The sequence below is a fragment of the Triticum aestivum genome, chromosome 2D (genome assembly GCF_018294505.1).
Source record: "Triticum aestivum cultivar Chinese Spring chromosome 2D, IWGSC CS RefSeq v2.1, whole genome shotgun sequence".
Classification (NCBI taxonomy): Eukaryota; Viridiplantae; Streptophyta; class Magnoliopsida; order Poales; family Poaceae; genus Triticum; species Triticum aestivum.
The window spans coordinates 346828627-346854546 of NC_057799.1; the positions used below are offsets into that span (position 1 = coordinate 346828627).

Here is a 25920-nt window from a genome sequence, read left to right on the forward strand (position 1 = left end):
AATAATTCAAAAAAATTCCTATGTTTCACCAAGATCAATCTAGGAGATGCTAGCAACGAGAGAGAGGGAGTGCATCTTCATACCCTTGAAGATCGCTAAGCGGAAGCGTTACAAGAACGCGGTTGATGGAGTCGTACTCACGGCGATTCAAATCGCGGAAAATCCGATCCAAGCGCCGAACGGACGACGCCTCCGCGTTCAACACACGTACAGTCCGGGGACGTCTCCTCCTTCTTGATCCAGCAAGGGGGAAGGAGAAGTTGAGGGAGAGCTCCGGCAGCACGACAGCGTGGTGTTGGAGCTTGCAGTTCTCCGGCAGAGCTTCGCTAAGCACTACGGAGGAGGAGTTGGAGGAAGGGAGGGCGGCGCCAGGGAAAGGGTGCGGCTGCCCTCTCTCCCCCTCACTATATATAGGGGAAGGGAGGAGGGGGTGGCGGCCAAGGCAGATTGGATCTCCCTAGGGAAACCCTGGGGAGACTTGCCCCCCAAGCCAAGCCAGGTAGAGGCGCCCCACCTCTCCAAGCAACGTGGGAAAGGGTGTGCGGGCGCACAACCCCTTAGTGGGCTGGTTTGCCCCTCCCCTTGGCCCATGAGGCCCTGCAACACTTGTCGGGCCCCCCCGAAACACCTTTCGGTCATGCTGGCCATAGCCCGGTACCCCTGGAACACTTTCGGACTCCAATACCCTTCATCCGATATATCGATCTTCACCTGCGGACCATTCCAGAATTCCTCGTTACATCCGGGATCTCATCCGGGACTCCGAACAACCTTTGGTAACCACATACTATTCCCATTACAACTCTAGCGCCACCGAACCTTAAGTGTGTAGACCCTACGGGTTCGGGAACCATGCAAACATGACCGAGACACCTCTCTGGCCAATAACCAATAGCGGGATCTGGATACCCATATTGGCTCCCACATGTTCCACGACGATCTCATCAGATGAACCACGATGTCGGGGATTCAATCAAACTTGTATACAATTCCTTTGTCCATCGGTATGTTACTTGCCCGAGATTCGATTGTCGGTATCCCTATACCTTGTTCAATCTCGTTACCGGCAAGTCTCTTTATTCGTTCCGTAACACATGATCCCGTGACTAACTCCTTAGTCACATTGAGCTCATTATGATGATGCATTACCGAGTGGGCCCAGAGATACCTCTCCGTCATACGGAGTGACAAATCCCAGTCTCGATTCGTGCCATCCCAACAGACACTTCCGGAGATACCTGTAGTGCACCTATGGTCACCCAGTTACGTTGTGACGTTTGATACACCCAAAGCATTCCTACGGCATCCGAGAGTTGCACAATCTCATGGTCTAAGGAAAAGATACTTGACATTAGAAAAGCTCTAGCAAACGAACTACTCGATCTTGTGCTGTGCTTAGGATTGGGTCTTGTCCATCACATCATTCTCTTAATGATGTGATCCCGTTATCAATGACATCCAATGTCCATGGTCAGGAAACCACAACCATCTATTGATCAACGAGCTAGTCAACTAGAGGCTCACTAGGGACATGTTGTGGTCTATGTATTCACACATGCATTACAGTTTCTGGTTAATACAATTATAACATGAACAATAGACAATTATCATGAACAAAGAAATATAATAATAACCATTTTATTATTGCCTCTAGGGCATATTTTCAACATACATCACAACTAGCCAACTAGCTATGAATCCATCGTGTTCATCACTATCACACTACTCTAGCATGCTAGAAATCCACCATCAAAAGCCACCACAACATCACAATCTACCATATGCTCACAGATCAAATCCTACCACATGCTTGCACATCAAACCCTACGACCACATGCTTTCAGATCCAGCTACAACGAACACAAAAAAGAGGGTGATTGAACTCACAGAGGCCATGGCTGCAGCCCGTGGGGGACGCGGGAACGGTCGAAGAAGTTGAGGACAGGAGTCGCCGCCGGCGCGGACCGCCCGCCGGTGAAGGAGCGCCGCTTACTTGCTCGTCGGCAGGAAAGCTCGAGGGGGGGGGGGGGAAGGGTGGCGGGATTTTGGGCGGTGAGAGGAGGGGGCTAAATAGGGGCGACCGAATCGGCGGGAGGTGAGCCGAAATCCTCCCGCTGATTTTTCGGAGACGCGCGTGAGCTCACGCCATCTCCGTGGTCGCACGAGCTCAACACCGCGTTCCCCTCCCTTGCTTCGGCCGAGCTTGGCTCTCTAGAAACTACCGATTCAAGTGTAGCAGTTGGCTCAGACTAGAAGATGCTTTAAACTTCGTGCGATGTAGGGTGAATAGTGTATTCAGGCAACCAAACGTATCGGATTCTTTCCGCATGGACCTCCCAAGTTCCTTTCTTCCAGAGTGTTACCAAAATTGCACTACCAAACACGTCCACACCAAAGACACATGGCGCGCACCCACTTGGCTCACTCCATTTGCCGCGACGGAAAACGGTGTAACAGAGCAAATAAAAATCTCCACCTCTTCCCGGAAATCTCTCCCAAGAATTCCCCAATCCCCGCAAGTGGAGAGGCGCCGTCGTCCATCACAGCACTCCCCCCTCCGCCCCAAAACCTCTCGCGCCCGCGCGAGATTTCGGGCCCGCGTTGGTCTAGGCCACCGGATCTAGGGTTTCCGCGCGATGCTCTCGCTGCGTAGCGACGCGCGCCACCTGGCGGCGCCGGTGGTGCGCGGCGGGGACGACGTATGGCTCGGGGTCAGCGGCGGCGCGGGGCCGGCTCCCGAGGGGCCAGCGCCAGCGGCGGCTTTCCTGCTTCCCCCTGTGTCCTTGGACGCGAGGGCCAAGCAGCTCGTCGGGGGTGAGCACCTCTGCTGATCCTCGATTTCGCTACTCGTTGATCTCTTTTTTAGGTTGTGATCACCGATTTGCCAGGGGTTCCCTTTTCCTCCTTCTGCTAGGTCGTGAAGGATCGTAACTCAGTTTAGCTTGTGGAAAACTGTGCTCCGGGGTGTGTTGTTTGTGTTTGTTTTGAGTTTACGGGGCTTGAAGTTAAGTGGAAAATCGGGAGAACTGCTTTATTTTTATTACCCAGAATGGTCTGCGTGGCTGGTGTTGTTGTTCGGATTTCCAGGAACATGTGAGCTAGTAACTCAATAACCTTACTAGGAATTCTAGTCTTGTACTACTGGTTTCCTCGGGCTCTTTGAGGATTTAACAAAGCAGGTCCACGGAATCATTTTTGGGCATATCAAGTTCATAAAATAGATACAAGTGGACTACTCAATTTCCTTCTCAGGCAGGCCTCTAGATTTAACCTGAATGTTCTGTCAAATCAGATCGTATACAGCGGAACTAATTGTATTAGAACCAAGTGCACTTTGATCTGTGGTAGGAGTAATTGAATTTCAATCTTCTATTGAATACAATCTAAGTATCTAAAACTTTGTATTCAGTTCAAGTCTAAATGTTTCAATCATTTTGCCAGGAGTAGAAAAATAATTCATCCATTGCAAAAGAGTACTCTTTCAGCGCTTATGGCCGGTACAGTCGATGTCGATGCAGCAGGAACATGTGCACGTAATTTGTTTGGCCTGCGTTGCTTGTACATGTTGGCTGTGGGCTTGTGGGTTGAGACGAGAGCTAGATTAGTTGAGGGCACCAGGAGTACACTGGTTGAGTGGTGATGTGCAGTCTAGGCTATTATGAAGTTCTGTGCTCACTTGCTTCAGCCGATCGGAGTCACCCCTTTATAATTAGAACATTTCCATGTCTTGGGCAGAAAGTATTCACTCATAGGAACCCAGTGGCTATATTGTGTATCTGCCCCTAATTGTCTGGTATTAAACGCATACATTTCACATAACTATGTGCGTACTAGTCCAAATGGAGCTCAAGCCGGCTAACTTACTGCAAATATTTGAGCTTTTGATAATATACTGGTTAGATTCATGGATGGATTATTACCCAAACCATTGTCTTTTGCGTTACCATGTTGTCTGTTAGTATTGGTACGTGAATCAGCATCACATCTCTTAATGTGGTAGTTTACCTGACACTTAGGGTACTTTTGTGAATAACCTGGTCAGATTTGAACAGTTTTGTTTGTCTACACCCTTGGTATCTTGACAGATTTAGTCATACTGGTAATAATTTGGAATTTGCGACGCTCCTATGTGTTCAAATCCTTCAGGGCCAGGAAATGAACAAGATTGTTTTGGAATGCCTTTTGGGGTTGGCTGTGGTATATACTACATTCAGTCACAGCGAATTTGCTGTGTTTTCCTAACAATTTTTTTACTCCTCACCTCTACCACTTGTAGGATTGTTAGCGGGTTGTCGGAAAGTGTATGCATAATTTTGAACGGTGTTTTGAAGGCAAAGGTGGTCTCCACATGATTTTTGTTGTTTGTGCAAGACTTACAATTTTAAGTCATGTGAAAAGCTGAATTCTTGGCCTCTGCACACCTCATGGTGGATGCGATCTGATGCACCTTATTAGAACTATGGAGTTATTGGAGTGTACCTGTTGCATCGTGTGGGATTAACTGGTGTAGATATTCAAATGGATACTCATGTTGGAATTGATCTTTTGTACCTTCTAAATTTTACTTTTTGTTCATATTCTAATTGCCATCCTGCTTCTTCAAATGATTTAGTTAATGAAGAGGACCACCTGATTCTTGCACATCAGAGCTACAAATCAGGAAAATATAGTCAGGCACTGGAGCATGGAAATGCTGTTTACGAGAAGAATCCACGTCGAACTGATAATCTACTTCTCCTTGGGGCTATTTATTTCCAGGTTATTACTATTGTGATGCTTGGGCATGTTCTTTCTTACTTTCTTCCAAATCCATCACTGAAAGTTTGGTTTCCTCTAGCTTCGTGATTATGATCTTTGCATCGCAAAGAATGAAGAGGCTCTTGCCATTGACCCTCAATTTGCAGAGTGCTATGGCAACATGGCAAATGCCTGGAAGGTTCGTTGAGCAATTAAGAAAAATCTTTTCAGATATGGACATGCTTTTTGAGGGTCCTAGAAGTTAATGGTGCAATGCGTTTTATTTTGTCATGTAGGAGAAGGGCGACATCGATCTTGCAATTCGTTTCTATTTAACTGCTATTCAGGTGTGTTTGTGCTATATTTTCTCGACTTTAACGTCTTTTATGATTCTTTCCAGTCTTTTTGGCCTAAAAGGAACTAGCTTAATATTTGAATGTGACCAGTGCCCCTGTTATATTGTTGTATTGGCCTTAACCACTGCGGATCACCAAATGTGTCTTGATGGTTCAAGTAGCCAAGTGACCTCCTAGACTGCAGATTTTAGTTAGCGAAATGAATTTTAGGTGGATCACCTCAAGTCACACTCTCGTTTCTGTGAAAGTGTTAATTTGTCTTTGGTTAGGGATTACTACTATGAATACGGCATAAGCATTGTTGCTGGAATTGTGCATGGATTAACATGGAGGAAGAAAGAATAAGATTATATCTGTAAACTGTACGATTTGGTTAGTATTTAGCTGTAGAGACTAGAGACCATTCGATTTGAAGTCAGCGGAATCTGTGTTTTACCTTACTATTATGCCCCTGAGAGGCAATGCATAGTGAATAATATCCTTTTGATTAAAGTTATATTTTTACTCGATCTCATGTGCCAACGCATTCGTGATTTGTTTCCACTTCTTCTGCACATATTTCCGTTATGCAATGCGTTTTTTATGTTGGCTCGTCAAGCCTATCACACAACTCTCCTTTACCCACGCTCAGGACTGGCTATGTTTTAACAAAAACATTGGCTTTGTTGTTGTTGTGGTATATTTGTTCCATGGACCTAAATGTCCATCAGGGCCATAATTGTTTTTCTTATGCTAAATGTCCATGTCTATCATGTTGAGTGCATGCTATCTTTACATGGTTCATCATATATTCTTTCGGATCTGAGTTCTCTTTATGGGGGTGTGTTGTGTGCACCAAGGGGTTTAGGGTGTACTAGAGGCCCAATGAGCACTCTAATGGCCATGGAAAAATTCTGAGGAAATTTGTCAATATTGATGCTACATGCATCTACCTCGCCACACAATTTCAAATCTAAATCCGATCTACACATTGAGAAACTAGATAATACCCCGCGCGTTACGGCGGGATGGTAGTGTCACAAAGAACTTAAAAGAAAGGTGCGCGTAAAGAAGAATAAGTAGATAGAAAATAAAGGAAAAAATGGTTTGTAGTGGCATGAGTTTTTTTTACCTTTGTTAATGAAGCAAGTGAAAACTGGAGAACATGGCTTGCATCTAATTCTGAAATCGCCTTACTCGGGACTATCAGATTTGTGGCCAAATTTGTACATGATCTTAATATTTTATTGGATGATCAAAAGTACTTTGCTGATGGCAATGGAAAGAGGCCAATACAACCTGATGTGCTAATAGAAAAATATTAGCAAACAACAATCTATCTAAATAAATAAAAGAGGAAATGTTTGTAGTGGCATGAGTTTTTTTTTACCTCAAGCAAGAGAAACCGAAGAAGGTAGCTTCCGTATAACCCTGAAATCAGCTTACTCAGTACAATCAGTTTTGATGCCAAATTTGTACATGATCTAAGTATTTTATTGCGTGATCGAAGTACTTTGTTGGTCACAATGGAAAGAGGACAATGCAACCTGATGTGCTAATAGAAAATTATTACCAAATAACAATTTATCTGCATAAATATGTTAATCAGAAAAGGGATTAAAAAATGACCTGGAGGGCGTCAGAATCAGAATATATTGAAATATACTACTCCCTCAGAATAATATAAGAGCATTTTTGTTATGGGACGGAGGGAGTACTACAATACAAACCGCTTGTGTACACAACTTCAATGAAGTCCCAGCTTTATATTTCTGACTTTCTCGAAAAGGTGACTTCCTCAACCTACATAGGCTACATAATCTAATTAAGCATCCTTGATTGCAACCAAAACGGTGACAATTTGTGCTGGAAACATACAAAGGAATCACCGGATTTAAGCGCCAGACCTGTAGGCATTTTCTTCCCCATAAAACAACTTGATGTGCTGCAGCAGAATCAGCAGACATGGTGCGGAGTAGGTGGAGTGCGCAGACGGTGGACAATCGGGAGTCATGGCGGTCGTCCTGTGCCGTGATTACTGCTCATGTAGAGGATCAAAATAAGACAGATGAGTGAAGAAAACAACATGAGACCGGGGAACAAAAAAAAAGATGAGAGAGAGAGAGAGAGAGGCGTGAGATTCCAGGTAGCAGATGTAGCTAGCTTGTGTACGCATTTGTGTAGGGCGCAACTGCGGCAGACTTGGAGCGACCTGCTGGGGGAAGAGGGGTACAGCGAGATGGGGCGCAAGGGTGGGGAGACACGGAAGAATCAGATGGGCGAGGAGGGGTACAACAAGGAGGGGTGCAGCAAGGGCTGGCGGACTGGGAAGGATCAGATCGGGGAGGATGGGTACAGCGAGATGGGCCGCAAGGAGGGGGGGGGGGGTGAGCACCATTGACGTGTCGGACGGCGAGCCCTAAAGGTGTAAGAGGGTGATCCTGACCGAAGACAATGAGGTGGTTGCTCGGTAAGGAAGGGGAAACGATGGGTTCCAAGAATATGGTGCCCCTCGGTTAGAAATCATTGCAATTATGGCTGGAATAAATGGGACACTATTTTTTTTGGAACACCCGATCTAAGTAACTGAAGATGATGTGGCATCAGGAATAAATGGGTAGGAGGAAACACATTACGTGCCTGCATTGCTGAGGTGGAGTAGTTGCATGCTAAGATAAATAGGTTAGCGGGGATGGATCTCTTAGGTATATAGTATTCGATCTACACATTGAGAAACAACCAATGCATGGATCGAATTTTGATTTGAAATTGTGTGGCAAGATTAATGATGTTGTGACAATATTGCCAATTTTTCTCAGATTTTTCATGACCATTAGTGGTGCTGATTGGCCCTCTAGCACACTAGTATGCCTCATGTGGCAAGTGCATGCTTTACACCCTTGTTCTTTTCCCTTTCAGTTCTTCTTTTTAACTTATGAAAGTTTCTAACATAATTAATTAATTGCAAGATTGTAAGATGAAATGGTCTGACCTCCAACTTTTTTTCTCTTGTAGCTACGCCCAAATTTTTGTGATGCATGGTCAAACCTTGCAAGTGCATATACACGCAAAGGTAGACTGAATGAAGCAGCACAATGCTGTAAACAAGCGCTTCTCCTGAACCCACGTTTGGTATGTGTATTCACACGTTTCCAGTAATTCTGCTTGTTCATTCTGTGAGTTGACATTTGTTATTCCATAATTTAGGTTGATGCACATAGTAATCTGGGGAATCTAATGAAAGCCCAGGGTCTTGTGCAAGAGGTAAGCAAGTTGTGTTGGCTTCGATAACAAGTGGTACCGTTGAATGATCCTTATTACGTCATCTGATTGCATCTTCAGGCATATGCTTGCTACCTTGAAGCAATACGAATAGATCCACACTTTGCAATTGCATGGTCGAATCTTGCCGGCCTGTTTATGGAGGTTGGGGACCTCAATAAGGCTATGCAGTATTACAAGGTAAATGCCACAATGGTGCAAGCTTTTGGTGGAATTGAGAAATATCTGCTGTGTATTAAAAAGCTTCAACCTGAATTCTATATACTAAAGTTCAATGTATGTGAACCGAATAGATGTATATTGGTACCTTGTGAATAAAGCTGAGTGGATTGAAGTGTTCTATGAGTTACTATGCTACAACTAGTTCATTATTACTATAAACAGGAAACTGTTATGTAGAGCATTACTTATTTAATCCAGGAGTGGGGAAGAGGAGTATATCATCTACTGACGTTGCTCTATGTGTGATTGTACACAAGAGGTTGTCGTTGATACGTTATTGAGTGGCGACATAATAGGCTGAACCTACTTTTTAAAATTGTGGAAAGAAATATGTAGGTTGGTACTGACATTTGGTACTGTGAGTAGCAATACAAATGGGCTTCTCTCTTGTTAGTTCCGGTTGAATGGCTTGCCGTTCTTTTACAGCAAAGCTAATATTTAGCTTTCATGAAGTTCCCGATGTTGAAGTGTACATGTGGATTGCCTAGCCCTTTCCATCAGTTTGGACTTTTGGTTGCATTGGCTAGTGCATGAAGCATAACATTGTATCAGACTATCAGGGTCTAAGGTCTTGAGTTCAAGTCCTGGCTTTCGCGGTTTATCCAAAAATTGCTGCTTCCCCCCTCTGTGTCCACGTATAGGCTCTTGAGCCATACCTCTTAGTCTATTCACGTGTTGACTTCCCGCATCACACGTGTGAGGGTGTGTTGAAGTGTATATGTGGATTGTCTAGCCCTTTCCATCAGTTTGGACTTTTTGTTGCGTTGGCTAGTGCATGAAGCCTAACACCCAAGTGCCACTGAGATGTTTAGTGCCTTGCTAAAAAAGAGAACTTCTCTGAGAAGGCGAAATGAAAGAGCTAATGCTTACTATACTTTTCTTGTTCTTGACTTATTTTGGGGTGTGATTATCGTTATGACTGTAAAAATCTTAAATCCTTTTACGTGCTTCCTTGATATTCTCTGTAAAGTTCTTTGAGATGCCATTTACGGAGCACTGTTGTGGCATACTGGTGATGATCATTTTCAGAAAACAATGCGAATATGTTATGTTATATATATATACAAATAAAAAATAGGTATATATTGCTTCGAAGAAACATGGTCCCATTGATTCCAGTTAAAATTCCAATCTGTGCTAGAATCCTAAAACCCATGCTGGTGAACTTTAGGTTTGCTCATGACTCTGGACGTTCTGTAGATGGTTCACATTAAATTTGTGTATTAGGTTCATTGCCTAAACTATGCTTTGATGCTGCATATAGTTTATCATTTGTAATATTACATTGAGTTATCTTATCAATAAACGCATTGAGGTATAAATTAGCATTTCAAGTAGTGCGGTGGAAGTTGAAAATGCCCAAAATGTTATATTTGTGTATATATTGGTTGAAATAATTACTTTATGTTATGTTTATCGAGGCTATTTTGATGGCATTTCAGCCCCTAGTATGTGTCAAGGAACTTGTATACTAATTTTGTGATGTATCCATGTCACACTTATATGCTATTCAATCATGTTTTACAGTATTTTCATGCAATCAACTCCTGGTATGGTCACAAAATTAAAATCAGCATCTCCCTCTTTTGTACTAGCCCTTTAAATTTTGACGTGGAGTTCAAAATGTATTAGAAAAGAAAATGTATTAGAAAATAAAAATGACATTTTTAATGAATGTTCGCATTTGTCTATATGTTTTTTCTTTTCATTTTGATCACTTCTCGGATTATCTCATTCTTGTTACTCTTTATCGTATAGTGAATTTGAACTTGAAACTGTACATAGGTGGAGTAAATTGGCAATTAAGTACATGTGATTTTTTGGGAGAAGTATTTCCGTGTTCATAAATGCCTAACCAAAGACGATAAAATAATCGTGGCAAAGGGTGATCACATAGCAATTGTTTTATATGTGTACTGTAGCTCCATATAGTGCTTGCTTGTTATATTCTCACAGATAGATGGTTGATTTGCTTTATACCCTCCTGACTGGCTTGCTGATGGCCATGATTTGAGTGGTACCAATGCTCTTTTTTCGTCTTGAAATATTGCAGGAAGCTGTTAAGCTTAAGCCATCTTTTGCTGATGCACATCTTAATCAAGGGAATGTTTACAAGGTAAGTCTTATGAACTATGTCAGTAGCTTATGGCCTTGGGCGTTGTGAATGATTGGTTATGGAGCAAATGTTTCGGTGTGTCCAGGCTATGGGAATGCTCCAGGAGGCAGTTTCTTGTTATCAGCGTGCTTTGCAGGCACGCCCCGACTACGCCATGGCTTACGGTATGCACAATTGCTTTATTTTGTGTGTGAGGATGTATGGTAGGTTTGGTTTGTGTCCAACAACTACAATGCTCATTGTTGGCAAGCCATTTTCTTGGTCATAGACTGAACGAATGTTAGTCTTAGAATTATATTTGCAAGAATTCTTGTCATCATTCATCACTTGGCATGGAGAAATCAAAAGAGGAATCCTGTGAACAATTGTTAGTGTGCCAATACAATACCGATGATTATAGCAAACATCCAAAAGCAGCTAGAATAGGGCCAGGCAAACTAAATATTGACAACTACCAAACAATTGTATTCCATTGGCTTTGGCTAAAAGTTGGCATGGTACCTGTTGGATATTGACTAAACCTACCATTACTCCTTAGTATTTTGCAATTTTGTGGAGTGTAAATACTAATTCAGTGACATTTGCCCTCTCGAGTCCATTTATTTAGATGTTCATCATGGATGAGATATGTACAAGCTCACAAGAGAGTGGTCATTTCTTTACCTTCAAAGTAGACCCTTAGTATACCTCGTAATGCAAAGGACGGGGGGACATTTTCATGCAGGTAATCTTGCCACTATCTACTATGAGCAACGCCAGCTTGATATGGCAATTCATTGTTACAATCAGGCTATACTATGTGATTCTCGGTTTGTGGAAGCATACAATAACATGGTAAGTTCTGGAAGTGCTCATTGTTCATTACTGACTGGACAATAGTTTTGTTGGTTACTTCACTTGGCTAACATTTTCTATCTTTCATAGGGCAATGCACTTAAAGATGCTGGGAGAGTAGAAGAGGCAATTAATTGCTTCCAAGTATGTTCCACTTCATTACTGTAAATTTCCATATTTTATTCCACTTCTAATGTATTCACTTTTTTGGTGCAGTCGTGCCTTGTATTACAGGCAAACCATCCACAGGCTCTTACTAACCTAGGAAACATCTATATGGAGTGGTAAGATTCTCCTACCTATTTAATGTTTGATACCTTACCACATTGAGGTCCTTCTACTTATAAACTTTTCCTTTTTTGCAGGAACATGATAAGTACTGCTGCTTCATTCTACAAAGCAGCAATTGCCGTTACATCTGGGTTGTCTTCGCCACTCAACAATTTAGCAGTCATATACAAGCAACAGGTACTAGCTTGAAAGATTTCGTTTTGTATATACTCCCTCCGTCCCAAATTACTTGTCGCAGAATGGATGTATCTAGACGTATGACGGAGGGAGTAATATTTTAGAGAATTGTGCTTATTGCTTTTGCTGTCTGAGACTTTCTCTGAGATTTCGTTTTGTTTATCCTTTTTCGTGATATTGTTCATCTTTGTGTGCATCAGGGAAGCTACGCTGATGCTATTGCATGTTACACCGAAGTTCTTCGTATAGATCCTACTGCAGCTGATGCACTTGTTAATAGAGGAAATACATTTAAGGAGTTTGGAAGAGTGGCCGAGGCAATTCAGGATTACATACAGGCTGTGACAATCAGGCCAAATATGGCGGAAGCCCACGCGAACTTAGCCTCAGCTTATAAAGATAGGTACTACTTAGTAATTAAGATAATATTGCGGTTTGGTGATACATCCAGTTATTATAGCGATCTTATGTTTCTAGTTGAATTTTAATTTATGAAATGTGATCTTTCCCCTGTAGTGGACATCAAGAAGCAGCTATAGCTAGCTATAAACAAGCTCTTTGTCTGCGTCCTGATTTTCCAGAAGTAACGTGCAACCTTCTTCATACTCTACAGGTTCAATCCAGTTTACATGATTGTGTAATTTTTTCAATCAAAACACTGAAGCATACTATTACCTGTACAACTTGAGACGTTCTCCACGTGTAACCCTGTAGACCACGAGAGCTAATTTATATCTGTACTACTTGCTGTATAATTCTTTTCATGTAAAAAATTATTGATTTTTTGTATGTTAGCTTGGATATTTAATGTTTGATGTCCCCAGAAAGCAAGCTAATGCTAAGTTCTAGTTGCATACAAATGCAGCTATGCCCAGCAAAGCAGTAATTTAAAAAATGCCACCCTTGTTTGTTTCACTGCAGAGTGTTTGTGACTGGGAAAACAGAGATACTATGTTCCGTGAAGTTGAAGAGATAATCAGACGGCAGATAAAGGTGCCCCTTTGTGATAAATTTTATTTCCTAAAGTCTGGTAGAGATAGGTAACGCTGAATAATGAAATTGTCAAGAGTCATGACGAAGCTTTGGTTATTGTCTCAATAGATGTCACTTCTGCCAAGCGTGCAGCCATTTCATGCTATTGCTTATCCTATTGATCCTTTGCTCGCCTTGGAAATTAGGTATATATATATATATATCCTCTTGGCTCTTACTGCACTATTATTTGCATCATCAGTGATATTTTCTGCTTCATTATTTACACTAATATTTTTTCCTTGGCAGCCGCAAATATGCGATCCAGTGTTCATTAATTGCTTCTCGCTTTGGTTTGCCACCATTTGTCCACCCACCCCCTTTACCAGTGAAGGCAGAGGGTAAACATGCCCGACTCAGGGTTGGGTACGTCTAAATGCGCCGCGATCAATATTGTTGGGCTCCAGCAACAACTGAGTAATTGGCATTTGAATTTTGCAGATATGTTAGTAGTGATTTTGGTAATCACCCGCTTTCCCATCTCATGGGTTCAGTATTTGGTATGCATGACCGTGACAATGTTGAGGTAATTCACCTTTTCTTTTTCTCTTTACACCTTGTTGATTTATTGTATCAACAACATATCAAATGTGATGGCAGGTTTTTTGCTATGCGTTGAGTCAAAATGATGGCACTGAATGGAGACAGCGTATCCAGGCTGAGGCAGAGCATTTCATTGATGTGTCTGCCATGACATCTGATGTGATAGCCAAAATGATAAATGAAGACAAAATACAAGTTTTAATCAATCTTAATGGCTACACAAAGGTAATACTTTCACGTCTTTCCATAACCCCTTATCTGTCTCCTTGTATTAACTTCTGTCCAGGACAACCTCATGCTATTACTCTGGTTTTCTCTTCATGTTTTGCATTTGCTTTTATTCACATTGAGCAGGCATATGCTATTCTCAAAGTTGCTAGGTGGATCACTAAATATTTTGTACTCCCTCCGTTCCTAAATATTTGTCTTTTTAGAGATTTCAAATAGTCACCGCATACGGATGTATATAGACATATTTTAGAGTGTAGATTCACTCATTTTGTTCCGTATGTAGTCACCATTTGAAACCTCTAGAAAGACAAATATTTAGGAACGGAGGGAGTACTATACTGTACAATGAAGTGTTCTTTAAAAAAAAATAAAAAATGCAATTCAGCATCTCTCTGAAAAATGTTATCAGTCTGCCTCATGCTTTCAAGTTAAACAGGGTGCGAGGAATGAAATTTTCGCGATGCAACCAGCACCTATTCAAGTTTCGTACATGGGGTTCCCAGGGACGACAGGTGCTTCTTACATAGACTACTTGGTCACAGATGAGGTCTGAGTTTTTTAAACAACGTTCTGTGATTTTTGATTCGCAATATTTTCTTAGCTTTATGTTCAATTAATTGAAGTTTTCTTGTTGTTTAACAATATTTGCAGTTTGTTTCTCCAACTCGCTATGCACATATATACTCTGAAAAGCTTGTTCATCTCCCACATTGCTATTTCGTCAATGACTACAAGCAGGTTCATTTCATTTTGCTCTATGTTCTTTCTGCTCTCATTCTTTCATGGTGTTTCTAACTATGGGCACTATACCAGAAAAATTGTGATGTCTTAGGTCCGGTATGTCCGCATGAAAGATCAGATTATGGGTTACCCAAGGATAAATTCATCTTTGCATGCTTTAATCAGCTCTACAAGATGGACCCAGAAATATTTGATACATGGTAACGTTCTATTACCTGTACTTCTCTGCAGTTTGTCATAAACATACATAGATACATTACGTAATTTTTGTAGAGATGATGGTAATGTTTGTGCACTATCTTTTGAAGGTGTAATATTGTCAAGCGTGTTCCAAACAGTGTATTATGGCTCCTAAGGTTTCCAGCCACTGGTGAAATGAGAGTAAAAGCACGTAAGCAGATTGAATATTTCTCTGTTGCCTGAACTTTTCATCTCGAAAGAAGAATGACATGAGGCAACAGAATTTAACATATACAATACTGGAATGCTATTTCTATGCAGATGCTGCTGCAAGGGGAGTGAGCCCTGATCAGATCATTTTCACAGATGTTGCGATGAAACATGAGCATATCCGAAGAAGTGAATTAGCAGACCTCTTCCTTGACACGTATGCACTTAACCAGCTTTTTCACTTGTTCTGTGTGATAGGCATATTGGTTCATACTTCATACTGATACTTGGCCTATATTTTTGGTCTGTCTTTGTGAACTTCCCACATCACAGGCCCCTTTGCAATGCACACACAACTGGTACCGACATTCTTTGGGCTGGCTTGCCAATGATAACACTTCCTCTAGAGAAAATGGCAACCAGAGTAGCTGGCTCCCTTTGTTTAGCGACTGGGCTTGGGGATGAGATGATTGTTAGCAGGTAAGTATTGATTAGAAGCTGGTTTATTTGTAAGCTGCGTGGGACGGCATGGTGCATGCACATTTACCCTTTTCTGATTGTAGCACGAAGGAGTACGAAGACCGAGCAGTTGAATTGGCGACAAACCCGGCAAAACTCCAAGCACTGACCAATAAGCTTAAAGAAGTTCGTTTAACCTGTCCTTTATTTGACACTGCTCGATGGGTAAGATTTCTGTGTGATACTCCCTGGCATGTCATTTCTAGGCAGTAAGTAGATTCTGATGAGCTCTGCTTGCCAACCATTTCAGGTTCGGAACCTTGATAGGGCGTACTTCAAGATGTGGAACATTTATTGCTCTGGGCGTCATCCGGAGCCGTTTAAGGTAAAAGAAGACGACAGTGAGTTCCCATATGACAGATGAGGAGCATGAAATCCCGGCTGTGTAGATAAAAAGCAGAGTTGTAGCGTAGTACAATCATGTAACTCGTTTGGCTGCGCCCTGTCCTGTACCATATAGTAGACCTTTGCGTGTGGAGTCCCGACTTATGTACCCAAGAGAGAAGAATGTAGGAGGTTTAGTCCTGTGATGAGATCGGATTAGCCTATTTATGTGTGCCAACAGAAGATTATAGTTTTGTTGGTTCCTGATTGTTGTGCCATTCAACCCCAGCTCTGTGCTGCTATCATAATGTTGAAACTTAGCCGCAAAGATACAATATCCAATATTTATTTGAAATATAATATGGCATCTGTTCGCCACGATGGCTGTGGCTCTGATGCGGTCCAGTTGGTAACCCCAGTTACCAAAAAGCCCATCCATTGGTATGTGGGAGGTGGGAACGGGTTGTATTTTTGTAGGCGTAACATGGCATTGGGGCTGTCAAGCTATGGGCAATCTTTGGCTGGCTCGAGAGTTGCCGCTCCTGAAGTTGAACTCGGAAGGGTCTGCTGCTGTTAGGGTCCCCGTTCCCAAGCGATGCTTTCTTCGCTTTGTTCCCATCTGGAAAAGTACATCACAGTCGAACTAAAAGGAAGGGTCCCCGTTCACCTTCCACAAACGAAGAGTGCATGCATTTGGGTTGGGTCGCCCGTGACTGACACACATCCTTAGAAACGGGTCGGACACATGCGGATGGGGATGCCACATGGGGGTGGATGCCTACATTTGCTCTTGGATTTAGCGTTCAGCCGAGATCACTGGCTGGCGGTGGTGCAGACTGTTTGGCCTTGTTCTCTTAGAGGGGTGCCTTGCAAGTAACCCCTAACTTTAGATAGTCCCCGGCACCACCCACAGTTGCGTGCTACTAAATTTCAGGGACCAGTGTACACTGCACAATCGCTACTGATAGAGGGATCACATGCATTTGGTTGTGCCATTTTTATTTCGAAAAGCTTCAAGCCGCATGCACCCCAGCCACCCCCTACGTCCGGGTGGACGGCCTGGTCATTGATCGGTTAACAAAAACAAATAAAGGTGAACCAACCTGTACTTGGATGGTTAGAGGGACTGTCGTATCCTCAGCCCATCAGGGTTCAAATCCTGATGTTAGCATTTATTCCTGGATTTATTTCAGGATTTCCGGCGACGCGCATTCACTGGGAGGGGACGTTCCCGTCGACGACGAGGCGACTAAGGCGACTATGTAAATCTCAAGATGATATGCCGTCTCAGTCTTTCAGAGATGCTCATAGGGGCAGGGTGTGCGTGTGTGCGTTCATATGGGTGAGTGTATGCATGTGTATATGAGCGTTTGTGTCTGTACCGATGTTAAAAAAACAAAGACGGACTCCTCGTATCGGTCCCATACGCCCTGACTGACCGACACTCCTCATACAAATCTGGAAAAGATATGGGGAGGCCCGGATGTGCCCAGGCACGTCTGCCATGTCGATTCTGGGCCACATCGGCCCACCACGACCCCACATATATTCATCCCTAACCGCATCCCGTATCAAACCCTAGCCACTCCACTCCACCCACTCCGTCCCCAAGCCGCCTTTCGGCGATCTCCAGCCTTCCCTGACATGGCGGCAACGGATTTGGGCCAGATCTCTCCCGATATGTAGACTAGGACAGCCCACCACGACCCCACATATATTCTTTTTTTGCGAGAAAAATGCCGTTCTATTCATCTTTAATCATGGCAGTACAACGAATACCATAAATAATAGAAATTACATTCCGATCTGTAGACCACCTAGCGACGATTACCAGCACTGAAGCGAGCCGAAGGCGCGCCGCCGTCATCGCCCCTCCATCGCCGGAGTCGGGCACAACTTGTTGTAGTAGACAGTCGGGAAGTCGTCATGCTAGGCCCCGTAGTACCAGCGCACGAGAACAACAACCGCCGTAGATGAAGAATAACGTAGATCAGAAAGATCCAATCCGAAGACACGCGAACGTAGACGAACAACGACGAGATTCGAGCAAATCCACCAAAGATAGATCCGCCGGAGACACACCTCCACATGCCCACCAACGATGCTAGACGCACTGCCGGAACGGGGGCTAGTCGGGGAGACCTTTATTCCATCTTTAGGGAGCCGCCGCCGTCTCGTCTTCCTGAGCAGGACATAAACCCTAGCAAAACTGAAAGAAACGACTAAAACGGAGCCCTCCCGCCGGCCCTTGCAGAGATCCACCGCGCCCCATGGCCCTAGGGCCACCGGAGAGGGGGCGGACCTGCGGAGGCGGCGGCGGGAGGCAGAAACCCTAGCTTTTTTGTGGAGGAGGAGGAGGCGGCGGCTATGAAATGATGCACTTGACCCCACATATATTCATCCCTAACCGCACCCCGAACCAAACCTAGCCACTCCACTCCACCCCATTCCGTCCCCAAGCTCCCTTTCGGCCTCCCCGACATGGCGGGCAGCAGATTCGAGTCAGATCTCTCCCGATACGTGGACTAGGACCTCGTCCCATGCGATCCCGGGGAGGAGATGGTCGTCGACATGGCTGTCTACCGCTCCCGGGAGGAGTCCGCCCGACAACAGTCGGACTCGATTCGGCGGGAATCCATTGTGTCTGCACAAATGGTGCTTGGATCCGCCGGGCGTGGTGATGGGGAGGCGCTTGCCCGCTGCCTCGTCTGAGGCAGTGCGGTCCATCTAGTGCCCCAACGCCGTGGCGGCCGCACAATCCCTTCGACATCATGTCAATCCCACGTGCTCCGAGTCGGAGGTAAACGCCGGCATGAACATCCGCTAACATGGAGCGGCGTGCCCGCCGTGCGAGGCAAAGGGCGCGGAAGGCCGGAGCAGCCCTTGTGGAGGAGGCCGCGAAGGCGAAGTCGCACACTGCTCCAGAGTCGGCACATGTGACCGGCACCCCCTGGCGACACAACAACGTTGTTGTGGAGGTGTCAGGCTCTGACCACGAGGGGTCTATCGTGGACCTCACATCGACTGGCGACATCCACGCCACAGACTCTGACGAGGAAGAGTAGGGCCTGAGAGACATCGGTACCTCGAATCCTGTGAGTCTGTCCGTGTCCCATGTCCTACTCTTCCTCGCCGGCGATCACACCTTCATCCGGGGCGGGTGGCTCAACCGGCCACTAGACATGGAGGCGAACAAGCGTCAACGAAGATTTATACTAGGTTTTATGTTGCATGTAATTGTATGGATCTAAGGATTTGCAAGAGGTATCCAGTTATGAAGGAGGACACTTGAGGTGTGACCGGTCACTATCCATGAACGTGCCCGGGAGCGTCCACAGACATTTGAGGGGTTTAAAGGGCCGAATTAGCTATATGCGATTGTAGATGCTCTTAGCCCCTTCAATTAAAGCCACGTCGCCCCACTCAACACCCTTTTTCTGCTGCATGAAGCAAAGTGCTACACGTCGCCCGCGTGATGATATGAAAAGATTGACCGTCTAGCAGATCGTTGGATGGATCCCATAATAATAGTCCATGCGAGTGCCAGTCCATGTAACAAAGTTAGTGTTGCGCTCATCCTACTGTAACAAGAGTCTTGCTACAAAACACCCTGAATTGTTTTTTCACCCCGTTATAAACCATTGCAACAACACAAATATTTCCAAAACATAGCTCCAGTTGCAAAATCAATGCAACAACATGCATGTTTCAGAAAACCATAGCCCTCATTTGCGGCCATGTTTCAAAACTAGGCTATGGTTTAGGCTGCCGTGGGTCGTCCAATCAACGACGATCGTACGGTAGTGGAGGCAGTCGACACCCGCGAAGAGATCAGCCAGGTGAACACAAGCGTCTCCGTTTTCTTTTATCACCTGAACATCTCCCAAATAATTTTACATGAACAAAGTTTTCACGCCCTTGTTGTAGAAACTATACTCCGCAATAACATGGTCTTTTTTCGAAGAACAATAGCATGTATGTGTAAGGACCCAAATATTCATCCAGCGTAAGATTTTTAGACATAGAAAATCAAATATTTTTCAGGGTAAATTATTAGCCGAGGATAACAAGTTTAGTTGGCGAGCATGATAGATCCGACTCAGCTCATTTTTCTTCTAGAAAATTGCCGTGCTCGTCAACTAAATTTATCATCCTCACGCCAATATAAATTACCATGAAAAACATTTGATTTGTTTGCGCATAAAACAATTAACATCAGATATTTAGCAGTTCCATTTGTAATCGTTGACAACCTCTTGCCTACTTTCACCCGCAAAAAAAAAAAAACCTCTTGCCTACTTAATGGTACTAACCGTTATATCACACACGAAATTAACGGCTTAAAATGTGGACGCGTCTTAAAATTTATCTATATAATATGGACGTACTGTCCCTCCCCAACACACAGAACTACAAAAATGGCTACCTCCACCACGGCCGCCATCTCCTGTCTCCTCCTCCTCGCCACGCTCACCATTGCCGCTGCTGAAATAAGGCACCCGCAGGCTCCGGCGGTAGCCGGAGGCGCCGTGGGCGGCCGGACGGAGATCAGGGACGTGGGCAAGAACAAGCTGGTGCAGTCCCTGGGCCGGTTCGCGGTGTCCGAACACAACCGCCGCCTCAGCCACGGCGGCGGACCAGTCAACAACGGCGACCCCGTCAAGGTCCAGCTCGTGTTCACCGCCGTGGCGGCGGCGCAAAAGCAGGTCGCCTCCGGGGTGGTATACTACCTGAAGGTTATCGCCCGGGACCGCGCCGGCGGCGGCGGGGACAGGCCGTTCGACGCCGTGGTGGTCGTCAAGGCGTGGATCAAGTCCAAGGAGCTCGTGTCTCTCATGCCTTCTCCCAAGTAATCGACAGGCTGGCTGTCACGTGTACGTATGTGCGCTCCGTGCTGGTTTTGTGCTGTTGTTGTTACTCGCTGTATTTTTCTCCGTCACCTGAGTACGTACTAGTGCAACTACAAAATAAAGAGCGTGGTTCATGTTGGAAATATTAGCACTTTTCCAATTAAACTTATCCACGAATAAACAGTAAGCATGGCATAAAAGGTACGCATTTTGTAGCGATACCTAAGCATACTAGCACGTACACAACCATTTATGAGCAGCACATATACGGCTAGCATAAGTACGAGTAAACGAGGGATGAACATATCATACCCTCCGGTTGGCCAGGCTAACGCGGCGGCGGCGGCAGCAGCCTCGGCGTCGTCCGTGGCCTTCTTCTTAGCGGCGGCGTCGTCGGCCATGGTGTTGATGCAGGGGAAGTAGTGGAAGCAGAGGCGGACAGAGTTGGGGACGGATCGGGAGCAGTCGCGTCGAGACGCTTCCAAAAAACCTTATTACCGTTCTCCCGGGCAGGATCTCGAACGACAGGGTTCCGGAGGCACCTGCTCTCCCGACCAACCGTGCACGCGGTCGTCGGGATGGGATCGCCGGAGGCAGCACAAAGTGAGGAACAGTAGATGACGGCTAGGTCACGCGAGAGGGAGCGAGTGAACCGAACTAGGTCACTCTACTGGGCAGAGCCTTCTTATATAGGCCGTCGGGCAGGAAGTCGTGGGCCTGGCGGAGGCCCACGACCGAGTCGACCCACTCCCGGCAAGGGATTCGTCGTTCCCGGGAAGGTCGCACACCCGCGAACGGAGTCGACAAATCCCGGCAACGCAAGTCAGCCCACAGTCCAACGTCTCGGACAGTGGCCCACCTATTAGCGACTCGTTAATTAATCCATGATTAATTAATTCATTCCTGAGCGGCAAAAATAAGCTTTCGGCTCGTTCCCGCAATCCGCGGCGCGCATCGTGTCGTGACGAGGCGAGGCGTGGCGAGGCGGGCGGCGGCGGAGGAGGCGTACCACTCCTCTTCCCAAGCTCCCAATGGCAAGTGGTAGAGCAGCCCTTATAAAGGGGTCTCAGCTCTCCTCAACTAGCAAGGTGGGACTAAACTTCCCACCACCTGTCATCTCATACATGGGCCTCAAGATTAACCAGGGATTATTGTCTTATATGGGCCTAAGCCTATCCATAATCCAACAATCCCCCACCAGATCTCGAGGCACATAAGTTTGTCAACTGATCCAAACAATGTTTGATATATCAGAAATTTCAGTGGAGACTGTTAAGTTGAACTTCCACCTAGAGCAACAGGATTAGACTTCTTCACAACTGAACAATGGACTATGCCTTGAATTGTCAGTTTGGCGTGCAAAAGTTTCGCCTATTGTCAGCTGATACATGGCTGCCGAAGGCTAAACCCCACGGGTGGAGTTTATTAGTCATACTCCGTACCTTCTCATGAGCTTACTAGAGATTACCCAATGTCATAGACAGTGACCAACAGTCGGGCTCACATAGATGTGTTCCTCCAAAGAATGCTCTGTAGGTTAGCATCTTGCTTACACAAGCTTTGGAACACATTAAGACAAAAGTCAGCCTGCCTTACAGAATTGAGAATATTGTGCATCTCCAACGGAGTGGGTTAATTAAGGATACTCTCCTCAGTTGACCGCTGGATTGTTTTCCCAGGTCCTAATTCACGGGATCTCCAATCACATAGGTTGGGTTACCCCATGGCAACTTACGTGGGTCTCATACCCATCTCCCTCGATGCATTTTCTATCATAATCCGTGATAGCCCTTTCGTAAAAGGGCCTGCCAGATTCTTAGCCGTCTGGATATAATCCAACACTATTACTTCGGAGTTTCTTGATTTTCTGACAGATTTCAATCTTCTTCTTATGTGATTTATGGATTTCATGTTGTCCTTTGAACTCTTAGCCTTGGCAATCACCGTTTGATTGTCATAGTTCATAAGGATAGCCGGCACTGGTTTATCAACCACCGGCAAATCCATCAAAAGCTCTCGAAGCCATTCTGCTTTGACGCATGATGTGTCTAATGCTGTGAGTTCTGCTTCCATAGTCGATCTGGTTAAGATCGTCTGCTTGCAAGACTTCCAGGAAACAGCACCACCGCCAAGTGTGAAGACATGTCCACTTGTGACTTTCATCTCATCAGCATCATATATCCAATTCGAATCACTATACCCCTCAAGTACCGTCGGGTACCCAGAATAGTGAATTCCATAGTTCGCAGTCCTTTGCAAGTAACACATCACTCGCTCAACAGCATGCGAATGCACATCTCTCGGATTGGAAACAAACCGGCTCAGTTTGCACACAACAAATGAGATGTCAGGACGAGTAGAACATGCTAGGTACATCAGTGAACCAACCACTTGAGAATATCTCAATTGGTCTATAGCCGTGCCTTCGAACTTTCGAATCCGCACGCTAGGATCATATGGTGTTGCAGAAGGTTTGCAGTCTGAATATCCAAAACGGCTCAAAATCTTCTCAACATAGTGGGATTGCAAAAGTGTAATTCCACCCTCAGTATTTCTGAGTAGCTTGATGTTCAAGATAACATCAGCCACGCCCAGGTCTTTCATCTCAAAGTTATGAGATAGAAAAGCCTTGACCTCCTCAATGACCTTGAGGTGGGTCCCAAATATCAGTATGTCATCGACATACAGACACAGTATAACTCCTTCGCCCCCACCATAGCGATAGTATACACATTTGTCAGCTTCGTTCACAACAAAGCCAGCAGATGTCAGAGTAGTGTTGAACTTCTCATGCCATTGCTTAGGCGCTTGTTTCAGGCCATACAAAGATTTCACTAGCTTACACACCTTTCTTTCCTGACCATTTACTACAAAGCCATCCGGCTGTTGCATGTAAATTTCCTCGTCTAGCTCTCCGTTAAGGAAAGCCGTCTTAACGTCCATCTGATAAATGAGAAGACCATGCGAGGCAGCCAAAGCGAGTAACACTCGAATGGTTGTCAGCCTAGCCACAAGTGAGTAAGTGTCGAAGAAATCCTCTTCTTCCTTTTGGGTATAACCCTTGGCCACAAGCCTAGCCTTGTACTTCTCAACAGTACCATCGGGCCTAAGCTTCTTCTTGAACACCCACTTACATCCTAATGGTCGACAACCATAAGGACGATCAGTGATCTCCCATGTCCCGTTAGCCAAGATGGAATCCATCTCACTACGGACCGCATCCTTCCAGTAGTCAGCATCCGGAGATGCATAAGCTTCTGAAATGGAACTGGGAGTATCATCATCCACGAGGCACACGAGGAAATAATCACCAAAGGACTTTGCAGTCCTCTGTCTCTTGCTCCTAACAGGAGCTTCCTCGTTATCCTCCGTGGAACTCTCATCACTTTTATGTTCATAATATTCCATCGGAATGGTAGGTTCAGGAGTCTCATCAGAATCCAGTCTAGAAATGCTTTGCATATCTCTCATGGGGAAAATATCCTCAAAGAATGTAGCATCCCTAGACTCTATAATTGTACCGACCTTCTGGTCAGGTACCTCAGATTTCACCACTAGAAATCTATAGCCAACGCTATGCTTGGCATAGCCAAGAAAAACACAGTCCATGGTCTTTGGTCCCAACTTGCGCTTTTTGATTATCGGCACGTTGACTTTCATCAAACAGCCCCAAGTGCGCAAGTAAGAGAGTGTAGTTCTTTTCTTTTCCCATTGCTCATAGGGAGTAGTCTCATTATCCTTTGTGGGAACTTTATTCAGGACATGACATGATGTCAATACAGCCTCCCCCACCATGCCTTAGATAAACCCGATGTATCTAACATGGCGTTAACCAAATCAGTTAGAGTACGGTTTTTCCGTTCGGCAACCCCATTTGACTGGGGTGAGTAGGGAGGCGTCCTCTCATGAATAATACCATGTTATGCACAGAATAAATCAAACTCATTAGAAAAGTACTCTCCACCACGATCAGACCGGACTCGTTTTATTTTCTTCTCAAGTTGGTTCTCAACTTCAGCCTTATAGACTTTAAAGTAGTGTAGAGCCTCATCCTTGGTATTTAACAAATACACATAGCAGAATCTAGTAGAATCATCAATTAGAGTCAAGAAGTATTTCTTTTCACCTTTAGTTAACACACCATTCATCTCACAAAGATCTGAATGTATGAGCTCTAATGGTGCCAGGTGTCTCTCCTTCGCAGGCTTGTGCGGCTTACGAGGTTGCTTAGCTTGCACACACGCATGGCACTTAGAGCCTTTGGCTAAAGTGAAACTCGGGATTAAGTCCATCTTAGCTAGCCGCGTCATACAACCGAAATTTATGTGACAAAGACGTGAATGCCAAACCTCAGATTCGTTCACATTAGAATGAATTTGGTTCACGACTTTATTACAGAAATCCTCCAGGGAAGGCGGAACAAACCACCACAATCATATCCTTTTCCAACAAATAGTCCATACCGAGATACGACTACTTTGTTAGACTCAAATACTAACTTAAATCCTTCTTTACATAGAAGGGAGCCACTAACGAGATTCTTCTTTATGGCGGGGACATGCTGCACGTTCTTCAGTTGCACGATCTTTCCCGAAGTAAACTTCAGATCTACCGTGCCAACACCATGAACAGAAGCATGCGAGCCATTCCCCGTCAGGACGGAACAATCTCGTGCGACCTGGTAAGAAGAAAACAAAGACACATCAGCACACACATGAATATTGGCCCCAGTGTCAACCCACCAATCGGTGGACTGACAAACTGAAAGTATGGTAAACAGATTACCATACCCAGATGCCGCATCATTGTTGCTCAGAGTGACATTCACAGACTTGGAGTCCTGTGCTGGCTTCTTGTACTTGTTTGGGCACTTGTTTGCCCAATGTTCATCTGAACCACAAGTAAAGCAGCCATCTCTCTTTTTGTCTTTCTTCTTACCCTTCTTCTTAAACGTAGTATTCTGTTGGACAGAGTTCTTTCCCTTGAACTTGTGGAAGTTCTTCTGCACCACATTGGCGCTAGAAGAACCCTCTGCCCCTTTCACGTGTGAGTCCTTTGCTCTCGAGTTCTGCTCAACACTGAGATGACCAATGACATCCTCAACAGAGAATTCACGTCTCAAGTGCTTGAGAGAAGTAGCAAAGTTCCTCCAACTAGGAGGGAGTTTTGCAATTATGAACCGCGACAAACTTGTCCGGTAACTCACACTTCAGGAGCTCCAGCTCCTTAGCAATGCACTGTATCTCATGAGCCTGATCCATTACAGAACGGTTATCAACCATCTTGTAATCATGGA

The 25920-nt window shown here is 44.8% G+C and overlaps 2 protein-coding genes across 2 annotated transcripts; both read left to right on the forward strand.

The window, feature by feature from the left end:
* Window positions 1–2423: 2423 nt before the first annotated feature.
* On the forward strand, window positions 2424–16155 carry LOC123053079 (probable UDP-N-acetylglucosamine--peptide N-acetylglucosaminyltransferase SEC). The gene is made up of 28 exons (XM_044476472.1): window positions 2424–2814; window positions 4613–4758; window positions 4838–4936; window positions 5034–5084; window positions 8088–8204; window positions 8280–8336; window positions 8415–8534; window positions 10630–10692; window positions 10778–10856; window positions 11417–11526; window positions 11617–11670; window positions 11743–11810; window positions 11892–11994; window positions 12195–12397; window positions 12511–12607; window positions 12916–12987; window positions 13096–13172; window positions 13276–13392; window positions 13468–13552; window positions 13627–13794; window positions 14237–14347; window positions 14452–14538; window positions 14614–14741; window positions 14850–14932; window positions 15043–15148; window positions 15265–15411; window positions 15495–15615; window positions 15701–16155. Exons 1-28 carry the CDS (start codon window positions 2637–2639, stop codon window positions 15812–15814), a joined length of 2961 nt encoding a protein of 986 aa, XP_044332407.1. The 5' UTR covers window positions 2424–2636; the 3' UTR covers window positions 15815–16155.
* A 4008-nt stretch (window positions 16156–20163) lies between these two features.
* On the forward strand, window positions 20164–20769 carry LOC123049312 (cysteine proteinase inhibitor 10-like). Its single transcript, XM_044472246.1, has one exon. It carries the CDS (start codon window positions 20193–20195, stop codon window positions 20625–20627), a length of 435 nt encoding a protein of 144 aa, XP_044328181.1. The 5' UTR covers window positions 20164–20192; the 3' UTR covers window positions 20628–20769.
* The last annotated feature ends 5151 nt before the right edge of the window (window positions 20770–25920 follow it).